Genomic DNA, 10,951 nt, shown 5'->3' with positions numbered 1-10,951 from the left:
GTTCTTTATTAACTATATTGTATTCTATCATGTAGTGGTCTCTTAATATCTAACTCAGGATTTATCAAATGCTAACCCAGCCAACTTAGCCCAAGCAGCAGCTCCAACACTCAGGCTGCTTCTGCACTCACTCATACAAACAACACTGCATGACAACGTGCTGTGGGGTCTTGGGGTGCTGAGATGGACGGTGTCACAGGTTTAAACTTACTTTTCCACCAGAAGATACCAGTTCTGGACCTTGTATTGGTTTAACTCTTTTAAAAAATAAAGTGTTCCATCTCATCTAGCTAACACAACCCAGAGCACTAGGCCCCCAGGAGCTGGGAACCAGGAAGCTGCGCTCGCCTCATCCAGAGGAGGGGAAGAGCCCTACCATGCCCACCGTTCTGGGTTTCTGTGAGATCATTTGATGGCGGAGTGTCCCTTTCTAAATTGGGACGCACGTGCAGGTGGGAGGGCTCTGAGCACCGCCCTGAAGGATTACAGAGCAGCCCACACTGTGGGAACTGTTCCAGAAAGCTAGAAGTACCTCAGGAAAGGTGCTTAAGGGCTTGAAATCACAGCCAGGACTGTGGGCTCTGGTCGTCACCTGTGGGTGCCCAGTGGTGTGATGGGGAATTTTTAACAACCCGCCGCCTGTGGAGGAAAGGCCTGATTTCAGCCGTTGCGGCTTATCATGGTATAAAGACTCCCACCAAGCCACCTTACCAGTCACCACTGGTTGCAAAATGTAGAAAAATCATAGGGAGTGGAGAGTGTTGAGTATTTATTACTTCTATATTTAATATAATTTATTGAATTATAAGTTTATATGATTTTAATTTTGATAATGGCTGTGTTCAACAACTGGCCTGCAAAGTCTCTGAAAGATTTAGCACTGGTGCTCCCAAGCCAGTACCAGGGGGTCCCAGCACAGCGCTGATGCCCTTCTTGGGTAGGAACTCATTAAAAATGTGAGTCATTTTTCCACCTTTGCAGAGGAACGGTTACACTGGCTGCCCTGACTTTCATTTTGAACATGCAACTGAGGGCTACACACTGGAAAACGGTTATTTTGATTCCAAATGTTTGGCACATATATTTTAAAAGTGTCCAGTATTAGACTTTGCAAAGACTGAACCTGGGGGTTCTGCTAAAACATCTGGTACGTGGCCACGCAGCCGAGGCCCCGCCACCAGGGCCCCCCGCACACATCTCGTGCGGAGACAGACTCTGTTTCCAGTTCCCTCTCTTCTTGCCTTTAACTATCTTAGTTTGGCTTTATCGTGATCAATTTAATTTGTTGTGGGCTGGGTGGTGATGTCTGCAGTGTGACTGTTCCTATCATGTTACCCATGTTTGTTGCCTGCAACTTCCCAATAATCTGACTTGAATTTGTGTATCCATTGTGGTTCAAGTATGAACCATTCATACTCTTCCACTAAGGCAGGTAAATAATATAAAAAAATTATCTTTTGGCCTTTTCTGTTATATTTCACTGTAACATACCACGACCTGTGAATTTGTGGTATGTAAACAGTCTATTCCACGTTGTATCCGATAAAGTAATATTACATTTGCTGAGTTCTCTTCAAGTTTTCTATAAATCATTTTATGACTATAAATCAAAATATAAATAATATGTAAATGCTTGTAGTATTGTTTTATAAATAATAATTCATATATGCCCCTTCCAATCTTTACCGTATTTGTTGAATTTCTGACAGCCAGTGTGGGTTTGGGATGGCTTCTAAGGAGAGCTGTACTCCCCTCGTGCAGTGGATCGAGGCTGACTTCCTGCTTCCCACCTCCGAGGGGAGGGCTTCTCTCTCTCCGCAGACTGTGGGTGCCCGTGGCGCGGCTGGTGCAGGTGGTACGGGTGGGTCAGGCGGGAGGTGCACAGCTCCCACCACTTCTGCCCACTCCCTGTGCATGGTGGATCTGCGAGAGCCTAGTTCTGCCCTGCTAAAGTTATTTCCCCTGACCATGAGCTACTCCCATGGACAAGCTGAACATCTGGAGTGGAGGGGGCCCCAGAGCCAGACCTCCCCACTGGACAGAGCTCAGGAGCCTGGGGTGTGAGAGGTAGGGGAGTGAGAAGGGGTGCGCTTGGAGCCAATGTCCCAACCAATGCCTAGACAGTCTCATTGCATTGCAGGGGACATGGCAGGCAGCCCACGAGCATGGCTGGATGGACTTCTTCATCTTCTGGTCCCTAAGCCCTGGCCTCAGGCTTCCTGGGGACGTTCCTGTGGAATTTCATGTAACCTGATGCAGCTTTCCAGAGGACCTCCACCCTGCCCCTGCTTCATCCCAGGAGGAGCTGGGATCCACTTGAGACTTTGGGTGGCATGCTGGGGAAGGGACAGTTGCTGGCTTCCCCGTTTATTAAGTATCACCTCTCTGAAGGATGGGGTGAAGAGAAGCCAGTGCTAACATAGGAGTTCACAATAGCTGTCCTAATTGTGGGGATAGAAATCAATTATCCCAGGTCTGCTCAGGGGTTCTCTGTGAGAACACGTGCTGCCTTCCAGCAACAAGACGTCCACATGCCTTGGATGGTAGTTGAAGGGAGCGCAGGGCTAAGCACAAGTGTACTTAGCAACTGAGGCAATTCACTGTCCGCCTTTGGGGTCCCGGAATCTCACCCTCCAAGTCGGAGCTGCGGGCCATGCTGCCGGAAGGTTCACGCAGTTTGAGTTAGCAACTGTGGCCCGAGAGCTGTGTCCAGGGTGACCTGTGGCGGCCCATTTTGGACACAGAGAGAGAAAAATCCTGGCCCTTTCCCTAGAGCTCCCAGTGAGGCTCTCTAAGAACACGCAAAGGGGGCAGCTAGTGGCTGGCACGTTGGAGCTCCTGGGTCATGTGTGTGTCGTCCCCCTGGGATGTCCTCCATCCCATCTGAGATTGCCCTTCCCAGGAAGTGTGGTTGGAAGAAGACACTCTGCATCCAGTGACCTCGTGGGACACTCGCGTTCACACAGAGCCAGAGCAGGAGGGAGGCAGGCTCTGGGCCAAGGAGGGGCCCTGGCCTGGTCCTCAGCCATGGACTGCCTGAGGACCCAGCCCCAGGGGCGGCCCCGTCCCTGCTCTCTGATGACAGAGAAGGCCTAGGCTGTTTGTGTGGGCGCCCGGAGGTGAAGGTCAAAACCCCGACACAGCGCCAAACAAACCACGCTGAAGGAGCAGCCTGTTATTAAGTCTAAAGGAAAACAGAGCAGATCTCTGTCCCAGTGTGCCTGAAGGAGCGGAGGAAGAGCTCCTTGTGCTACGTTTCTCTGCGGCTGAGTTCTTTCTTATGTGGTCTACTGACTCACTGAGTTTTAATAGTTACAAGCAGCAGCAGAAAATGAACTCAAAAGATATTACTTGCTTATTCTAATCCTCAACTTGTCCGATAGCTTCTGGCACTTTCTCTGCAGCCTGAGCACCAGGATGAGGTCATCCTCAGTTCCTGGGGATTAACCTTTGCTGGGAGACATTCCCCATTCCTGAGTCCCCTGATACCTGTGCAGCGTCCTTGGGGGCGGCCCCCCACTTCTCTCTGTTCTGCAAATGTTAAGTCCAATAATAGGAGTACCTTGGGGAGGGTGGCAGGGTAGTCGCCCCCTCCCTTGCCCCCCGGGTCCCTGTTTTCAGTGGGAAGAGAGCAGCACTGACCACTTGAAATACCTTTACACAGCGGCTCAGCCATGGAAATACCATGACCAAGACCAATGCACCATCCTGGGAACGGCAGGCTCCTTGGCCAAGTGGACAGGCTGTTTCCAGGCTCTTTGACCCTGAAGTGAATGATCTGATTCTCCCTATAGCCTGGATCTCTGGAATTAGAAGTGAAGGGAAGGGAGATGTGGCGTCTCCACTTCCTGTCGTAGCTGTGGCTCATTTGTTTCCTGTTAACCTTCTTCCTCGCTGAGAAAAACAGAGGCTGGGAAGAGTGGGTTTTGGAAGGAACGTGAAGACTGGAAAAGACTCCAGGCCTTCCTGATGAAGTCTGGGGCTCACATGCAGTGTATGAAATGAGTTGGCCAGGAGTCAGAGCTCCAAGAAAGTGCTGTGTTCGTCCTTTTGGGGTTTTGCACACAACCCTGTTGGCTGCAGTGAAGCAGGGAGGTTCCTGGCAAGGCTGGAAAACCAGCTGGAAAACTGCAGGGGCTGGGATGCAGGGGGATGGGCAGGAACCCTGTGTGGGTGGTCTCAGCTGATTGTCTGCATGGGGCAAGCAGAGGAGCTGGGACAGAGCCCTTCCCAGGGACTGAGGCGGCCCAGAGGCCATGTGAGGGTGAAGGACTATTGCACACCCGGGAAGCAGCCCATGGGGACAGCTCAGGGCAGCCTGGACAAGCAGCCCTGCTTCCCAGCTTGAGACGGAAGCCCCCAACCTCAGCCCTCCCACCTGTGCCTCGCCAAGCCCCTCTGAGCCTCAAACTTTCTTATCTACCTGGCAGAATCATTGAGAAGACTGGGAAGAACATATGCAGTTTCTGGGAGGAAAAGGAGCTGCCCCAAGGGACTTTGAAAAATCATGTTTTGACCAGAAACTGTAAGGCTACAGACAAAAGCAAGTGTATGGAAACACTGTAATCCCGTTGGTAAAGTTTCTTCCCATGGCAGAAAACACACTGTACTGTAGTTGGTAAAGTAGTTTCCCATGGGAGTAAAAGTTAATTCCAAAGCTGCTGTACATGAGCACTGGGCTTGAACAGTAGGTAAATGAATGGGGGTGGTGGGAATCTTCTTCCCAAGTTGCCCTGGGAAAACCACAGTGCCCCCCTCACCCTAAGTCTCTCTGATGGGGCCAGGAAGGCGCATGGAGCATAAACACTGGGATGAGCTGTCTCACTGGAACATATTCAAACATTACAGGGAAAACCACAGTCCACTGAATTACCATGGTATGTAACAAACTGCCCCCAAACCTATGCTCGCAGTTTCTGTGGGTGGGAGTTCAGGCGGTGCACACAGGGGATGGCTTGTCCCCTCTGCCACGACCAGGGCCCCAGGCTGGAAAACTCCCAGCCTGGGAGGCAGAGCCTTCTGCAGGCGCCTTCTCTCCCACGTGTGGTGGTTGGTTGAGCTCTTCACTGGGGCAGTTGCCCAGAACACTCCATGTGGCCACACCACGTGGCCTGGGCTTCCTCACAGCACGGCTGAGTCCAAAGGAGAGTAGAGAGAACCTTCAGGAAGTCATATTATCTTTTATGACCTAGCACTGACAGTCACAAAGTGTCACTCCTCTGCATTTGTCAGTTGAGGCAACTCCAAAGCCCACCCAGGTTCAGGAAGAAGGACCCTGTCATGTGGGGTGGGATGTAGATTGTCATGGCCATCTCTGGCAAACTCCTTCTCCGCAGCCCCACCTTACCCTTCTCTTCCCTGAGGTCAACACTGTTCTCAGTTGGACGCAATTATTTTCAGATCTCTTCTGTGCCTTTACGTACATAGACAACATAGAATTTGGTTTGTGCCTTTGTGGGAGGGGTAGCATGTTTAATTTTTACATAAGTGGAATCATCTATATATGCCCTTGCACCGTGTATTTTCGTTTAATATGAATTTATTTATTAGCACATGTAGGCCTCTTTCTTTTTATTGTGGTGTAGTATTCCACAGTTTGGTTATGCTGTGATTTATTTAACCATTTCTTTATTTTGATGGATCTTAGGAGTGTTTGCTGGGTTTTTTTTTCCCTATTATAAATAATGCTGGGCTGGCCCGGTGGTGCACTGGAGAGTGCGCCGCTTGGGAGCGTGGCGGCGCTCCCGCCGAGGGTTCAGATCCCATGTGGAGACCAGTTCCTGCTCACTGGCTGAGCGCGGTGCGGGCGCAACACCAAGGGTTGCGATTCCGTTGCTGGTCCCTGGTACGGGCACAACACCGAGGGTTGCGATCCCGTTACCAGTCAGTAAAAAAGAAAAAAGGAATAAAAATAAATAAAAAATAAAAATAATGCTGCAATAAATATTTCTCTGCATGCTATTTTCTGCACACAGCACAAAATGTGACTGTTCCCCAGGAAAGAGATGACAGTAAAGTGCTTGCTAAAAGAGCATGTCCACTTTTAATTTTAATGGGTACCACCAAACTTCCTCTGAGAAAGGTAAGCTACACAGTTCCCAACCAGTTATAAAAGTGCAGTCATCCCACAAGGACGTGTCGGTCAGCGTCGGATTGCATATATGATGTGGTCTTGCAAGATTATAACTGAGCTGAAAAATGCCTATCGACTAGTGACGTCACAGCTGTAGTCAATTGTAGCGCAATGTGTCACTCTCGTGTTTGTGATGATGCTGATGTAAACAAATCTGCACTACCAGTTGTGTAAAAGTCTAGTACATACAATTACTGTGTGTATAGTACCTAATACTTGAAAATGGTAATAAACAACTATGTTACTGGTTTATGTGTTTACCATACAATACTTTTCATTGTTATTTTAGAGTGTATTCTTTCTACTTATAAAAAAAGTTAACTGTAAAACAGCCTCAGACAGGTCCTTCAGGAAGTGTTCCAGAAGAAGGCATTGCTGTCACAGGAGACGACAGCTCCATGCATGTTATTGCCCACGAAGCCTTTCCAATGGGACGAGATGTGGAGGTGGAAGACAGTGGCATTGATGAGCCTGACCCTGTGTAGGTGCAGGCTAATGTGTGTGTTTGTGTTGTCTTAGCTTTTGACAAAAAAGCTTAAAAGGTAAAAAAAATTAAAAACTAATACATAGAAAAAAGCTTACATAATAAAGATATAAAGAAAAAAATTTTCTACAACTGTACAATGTTTGTGTTTTAAGTTGTGTTATTATAAAAGAGTCAAAAAGTTAAAAAAAATTGAAAAGTCTATAAAGTAAATAAGCTAAGGTTAATTTATTATTGTAGAAAAAATCTTCTATAAATTTGGAGTAGCGTGAGTATGCAGTGTTTACGAAGCCTGCAGTGCGTGCAGTGGTGTCCCAGCTTACACCTTCACTCATCACTCACTCGTGACACACCTGGAGCCACTGCAGTCCTGCAAGCTCCATTAATGGTAAGTGCCCTACACAGGTGCACCCGTTTTCTCTTTTATACAGTATTGTACTGTACCTTTTCCATGTTTAGATGTATTTGGATACACAAACACTCACCATTGTGTTACAATTGCCTACAGTACTTGGTATAGTAACATGCAGCACAGGTTTGCAGCCTAGGAGCCATAGGCTATGCCATATAGCCTAGGTGTGTAGTAGGCTGTACCTTCCAGGTTTGTGAGTCCACTCTACGATGTTCTCACAAAGACGGAATTGCCTAGTGATGCATTTCTCAGAACGTGTCCTGTTGTTAAGCAATCCATGACTGTGTTCATTTCTCCATGTCCTCACCAGCACTTGGTATTTTTAACTCTTGCCTATCTTATGGGTGAAAATGATGCACTGTATATTATGTATTTTTAAGTCGTAGTTCCTTTATTACAGTTAGATGGAACATCTTCTCATACATTCATCAGCTGTCTGCGTCTCTTCTCCTGGGACTGCCTGTTCATTTCCTTTCCTCATCTATCTGTTCAGTCTCACTAAAAAGCAGGGAAATGCAAATTGAAACAGTTAATTTTTTTCAGCAATAAAGTTAAAAAAGGTGGATGACAAAGCTTCTCAATGCTCGTGAAGACTGATATCATTTAAGTGGAGAAAAACCACCCTATAATTACAAATGCTAACTTATATTTTCTTCCTCCACACTTTTAATTAAAACATAACCTCTGAACCATATGAAAATATTCATAGTTGTTTCATATGAGAACGAAGTTGATTTTTTTTTTAAACAGTGAATAAAATTTTTCAGCATCATTTGTTGGCTGAGTTTTCTTTTCCCTCAAGACATAATATTTATTTCACTCCTTAACAATCTCAAAACTTATGTCATTATTTCTGGACTACTTTTTGTCTTCCACTGATCTACTTATTTTTCTGCTGGTACCCCCCTTTTTTTTATAAGTCAAGTCTCTGTATTTATTTGGTAAGAAAGAACACATTTATGATATTTTCTCTTCCAACCAGGGAAAGTTGTTTCCGCTGGTGCAGGAGTGACTTTTTATCTCTCAGTAGAACTTTCTAGTGTTTTCCTCCACGCGGTGGCCTCGCCTTCTGGAGAGGAGTATATTCCTAGGTGCTGGATGTGTCGGTGATGCTGGTGTGGCTTTTGGAATATTGAGATTACTTTCAGGCCATCGCCTTTTTAATGTTTGGTATTTGGAATTCAAAGGAAGAGAGGTGGAGACTGAGCAGGGGCTGGGAAAGACCGGCGGCAGAGGGAATCTGTGAGGAGCGTGTTCAAATGCTAGGACATCCTGGAGCAGAGGTGGCGCGGACATGCGCCAGGCCGATGGTGGCTGGGGTGTCTGTGCACATGGAGAAGGACAAGGGGACTCTCAGAGCCACAGTGTGAGAGAACCAGCCTGTCCTGGAGCTGCGTAGGTCTGAGGTGCAGAGAGGAGGAGCTCTGCGTGGTAGTGGCCCCTTGTCAGCCCAACACGGTCATTTTGTGCGTGTTTACTGATTTGACAGAATGCTCGCTGATGTGTAGAATGTTATTCCAGACCCTAGGACGTCTCTACCCTCCTGAGCTTACACCCAGGGACGCAGGGCAGAGCTGGGAGCAGGCACGAGGGAGAGCATGTGTGAGAGCCCGGGTGTCTGGGGAGCAGCGAGGAGGCTGGAGCCGCAGGAACTGAGTCACGGGGACGTGGGGAGGGCACGGAAGGAGCTCAATGAAGCCTGGGTGGCGACTGTGAGATCGCGGGGCGGAGGCGAGATTTTTGGTCACTGGCTGTTTCCACGGTGGAAAGTAGGCTCTCTTAGATGTTGGGTGATGACTGTACATATGTGAGCAAATGTGTGCTTAAGTGAAGGGTGTAAGTGTGTGTGCACATGTATGCGTGTGGTTAAGTGAATACGTGTGTGAATTTGTGTGTGCGAGTGGGTTGTGTGTGTGTGTGAATATGTGTGGGTATGTTTATGTTACTGTGTATGTAAGTGTTCATCTGTCCCAGTATATGTGTGTCTTAGTGATCATGTATGTGTGTTTATGTGTGAGTATATGCACGTTTATGTGTGTGTTTATGTGTTTGTGTCTTTATGTGTGTGTAAGTGTCTGAGTGTGTGTTTTGTGTTTGCATGTGTCCCTGACAATACACAAAAGGAAAGGTCCCAGGGGAAAATAAGCTCATCTTGGGAAGCCTCTCCTGGCATCTTGGCTAGGTTTCTGTCCTTGCCATGAGTCACAGAGCAGACTGGTGTCACTGATGAGGTCAAAGAATAAATCCAGGATCCTAGTGACCACAGGGAGCCCGGCGACCACTTGGGCTGGGACCAGATGGAGGGCATCAGCACAGCCAAAGCCACCTCTTACCAAACAGCCAGAACACTGAGACACTGGGCACTGTTTTCAAATCATGAAATGCCACTTCACAGACCACAGGGGAGAACAGTCAACAACTGATGGGACCACCCTCAGCGCGACCAGCTCTGAGTCCACAGAGGAGAGTGTGAAAGTGTGCCGGCCAGGTGGGTCAAAAGAAAGGGTGGGAGGGCGCAGCCAGGTGTGCTCCTGCGGAAGGAGGCTGGGGGGAAGGCTCCTGGTCGACCCCTGATGCTGTTACCAAAGGGTTGTGCTGATGATAAAAATGGATGATGGGGGCCAAGGAAATTGGTATTTATGGGATGTCGGGCATGGCCTAGACAGTTGTTGTGAGTACATGAGTGATTTCAGGAGATGTATGGATGAAAATGTAAAATGTTAATCATTACGTATTTGTTTTAATGTGTGTTCAAAAAAATAAAATTAACATGTCAATCCTGTGATTTCAGCAGTGATATAAAAATTCCTTCATAATAAATTAACGAAAGTTTATCCAGAGCATGGGTTTGAAGACCACTAAGGTGTGTCCGTGGGCAGCACCTAAAAGTAACACCCGTCCTTGGGCTGAGTGGCTCCACCAGGCATTTAAACTCTGTGCCTCAGTTTCCTAATCTGTCAAATGGAAATCATAACCATGCAATTTCTTAGGGTTATTTTGAATATTAAAGGAGTTAAAACATAGCAAGCATTTACATGGTTATGAGGACATAGTGAATGTTCAAAGAGAAGGCAAAATGCCCCCAGTGAGTAAGACAGAGACATGTCACAAATGGGGAAGGGGGCATCGGGTGGCCCGCCAAGCACCTCCCATGCATTGTTTTCTAAATGGGCTTTACTGAACTGTCATTTATGTACACAAACTTCACCAATTCTTTTTTTCCTGTGGCTGTTTGGTACAGGATTCAAATCCTGCACCCTGGTGTTAAAAACACCATGCTCTAACCAACTGAGCTAACCGTCCAGCCCTACTTCACCAATTTTAAGTGCACAATTTCAAGATTTTGACACCTGTACATTTGTGTAACCACCACTATAATCAAGATACAGAACATTTTCAGGACCCTTATCATTCCCTTTGTGCCCTTTAATCAGTCCCCCCACCTGCCCCCAGCTCTTAGCAACCACGGATCTGTTCTCTATCCCTATAGATCTGCCTTTTCTAAAATGTCATCTAAATAGAATCATATACTACGCAGCCTTTGTAACTGGCTTCTTGTATTTGGGATAATGCATTAGAGGTTTGTCCCTTAGGCTGCACATATCAGCAGCTCATTCATTTTATCTGTGAATAGGATTGCACCGTACGGATGCAACACAATCTATTTAGCTGGTCACCAGTTGATGGCATTTCTGAGTTGTCAAGTTTTTGGTGATTGCACTCACACATGATTTGATCTCTATCATCGTATCCATAATTTATAGATAAAATCTCTCGGTCTTCACCATTTCATGGCCTTTCTGAGTTGAGTCAGGTGTTTGGTGATTGCATTCACACATTATCCCATTTTTAAAATCACCCCACGCCGTAGGCACTATCACCATCTCCACTCTGCAAGCGACAGGCAGGGGGCGGTGAAGGA

At 47.1% G+C, this 10,951-nt stretch overlaps 1 protein-coding gene across 1 annotated transcript in view; it reads left to right on the top strand.

Annotated features, from left to right (window-relative positions):
• Window positions 1-9,312: 9,312 nt before the first annotated feature.
• FAM170B (family with sequence similarity 170, member B) overlaps window positions 9,313-10,951 on the top strand; it is a 2,518-nt gene continuing 879 nt past the window's right edge. The window contains exon 1 of the mRNA XM_008576042.1: window positions 9,313-9,517. Within this exon, the coding sequence (XP_008574264.1) occupies window positions 9,406-9,517 (112 nt within the window). The 5' untranslated portion in view covers window positions 9,313-9,405. The remainder of the gene's footprint in view (window positions 9,518-10,951) is intronic.

The sequence above is a fragment of the Galeopterus variegatus genome, unplaced genomic scaffold (assembly GCF_000696425.1).
Source record: "Galeopterus variegatus unplaced genomic scaffold, G_variegatus-3.0.2 Scaffold1276, whole genome shotgun sequence".
Taxonomy (NCBI): Eukaryota; Metazoa; Chordata; class Mammalia; order Dermoptera; family Cynocephalidae; genus Galeopterus; species Galeopterus variegatus.
The sequence above is the reverse complement of the archived record's forward strand: the minus strand, read 5'-3'. Positions and strand labels throughout refer to the sequence as shown.